The sequence below is a fragment of the Emiliania huxleyi genome, assembly GCF_000372725.1.
Source record: "Emiliania huxleyi CCMP1516 unplaced genomic scaffold EMIHUscaffold_6793, whole genome shotgun sequence".
Lineage (NCBI taxonomy): Eukaryota > Haptophyta > Isochrysidales > Noelaerhabdaceae > Emiliania > Emiliania huxleyi.
The window spans coordinates 2-1,413 of record NW_005196905.1 but is presented as its reverse complement, the minus strand read 5'-3'; the positions used below and the strand labels follow the sequence as shown (position 1 = coordinate 1,413).

The 1,412-nt window shown below is 68.8% G+C and overlaps 2 protein-coding genes across 2 annotated transcripts; both read right to left on the bottom strand.

Moving 5' to 3' along the window:
- Nucleotides 1–25: 25 nt before the first annotated feature.
- Nucleotides 26–451, bottom strand: EMIHUDRAFT_124836 (hypothetical protein; the record flags this gene model as incomplete). Its single annotated transcript, XM_005762466.1, has 1 exon — nucleotides 26–451. A coding segment is annotated over one exon (426 nt), but the record flags the coding sequence as incomplete, so codon positions are not given.
- A 113-nt stretch (nucleotides 452–564) lies between these two features.
- EMIHUDRAFT_374382 (hypothetical protein) lies at nucleotides 565–1,128 on the bottom strand (the record flags this gene model as incomplete). The annotated part of the gene is made up of 2 exons (XM_005762465.1): nucleotides 565–873; nucleotides 946–1,128. Coding segments are annotated over 2 exons (354 nt in total), but the record flags the coding sequence as incomplete, so codon positions are not given.
- Nucleotides 1,129–1,412: the final 284 nt, after the last annotated feature.

The window sequence follows — 1,412 nt, the reverse complement described above, 5'->3', positions numbered from 1 at the left end:
TGAGGGTCAAGCCGTCCTCGTCCACGTCGAGAATCTCGTTCATGTGGCCGAGCGCGATCTGGTTGCACTCCTCCTTGTTGCTGCCCAGCTTGGTCGACATGGCCGCCCAGTTCGACCGTGCGGTGCGCAGCTTGCGCTTCCTCCCGCCACGGTCCCATGCCCTCAGCTGCTCCGAAATCGAGTCGACGTGAGCAGCATGGCGAATGGCGGCAGCCTTGCCGCCCGGCCCGCGCAGGTAGCGGCGAAGCCGCCGCCTCGCCAGCGTGTACTTGCCCCGGATAAAGGAGAGAGGCACGACGATCAGCATGAGGACCGGCGTGCGGCACGCCGCGGCCAGTCGAAACTGCCAAGGAAATTCCTTCGAGAGCGCGCCGCCGTCAGAGCCCAGCAGGGCGGCGAGGACGAAGGCTATGACGAAGGAGGCGACGCCGTAGCCGATAGTGGCGAGCATGGTAATGTTCAAGAGCGGGCGAGTCTGCTGGGACGTGGGCGAGTCTGCTGTTGAGCTCTGATGCGGGTGTCGCCACAAGGAGAGGCGCCGGGCGAAAAATTCTTTTTTTCCGTGATATAACCGCCGCGACCGGCATTCTTTCACTAGGGCGCTCGAAGCGAAAAGAAAACGCAGCTGGACCGGGCTGGCGCTGTCGGGGCGGCGAAGGCGGCGCATTGCGCGGCTGGCTTCCCTTTGGGCGAAGCGGCGCCTCACTTCACGCCGTAGCGCAGCTTGGACTGGTTTGCAACCTCCTCCTGCGCCTTCTTCAGCGCCTCTGGGTCGGCGAGGAAGCGGCCCGAGAGGGGCGCGACGGCGCCGCTCATCTGGAGCGGCTTGAGGTCCGCGTCGAGCTCATAGACGAGCGGGATGCCGGTGGGCACCTGCTCTCAACGCAGCCGCGTGACAGACGCGGCTCGCGGCTCGGTGCGGCCGCACAGCGGCTGGAGCGGCACCTCGAGGCTGGTGATCTCGTCGTCCGAGATGCCGTCGAGGTACTTGAGGATGCCGCGGATCGAGTTGCCGTGCGCCGCCACCAGCACCGTCTTGCCGCGCTTGAGGGCCGGCGTGATGTCGCTCTCCCAGTACGGCAGGCACCGCTCGACCGTGTCCTTGAGGCACTCGGAGAGCGGTATCTCCTGCAGGGCGGGCGAGGCCGCACCGGGGTGAGGGGCGGAGGGTGCGGCCGGCGCGGCCGGCGCTCGTCGCGCGGCGCTCCTCCGTCGGGATGTGCGCGTACTTGTTGTCATTCCCCGGCCAGTACCTGCGGCGGCGGCGGCCAGGGCGAGCCAGGCGGGAAGGTCTACCCCGTGTGCCCCGGGAGCCGGTGCAACCCGCGCCAGGCCGCCTCTCGCCTCCTGGGCCCGCTCTCCGGGCGCGGCGCCCCCAACCTACCCGCCCGGCCGACCCTCTCGCTCCCCGG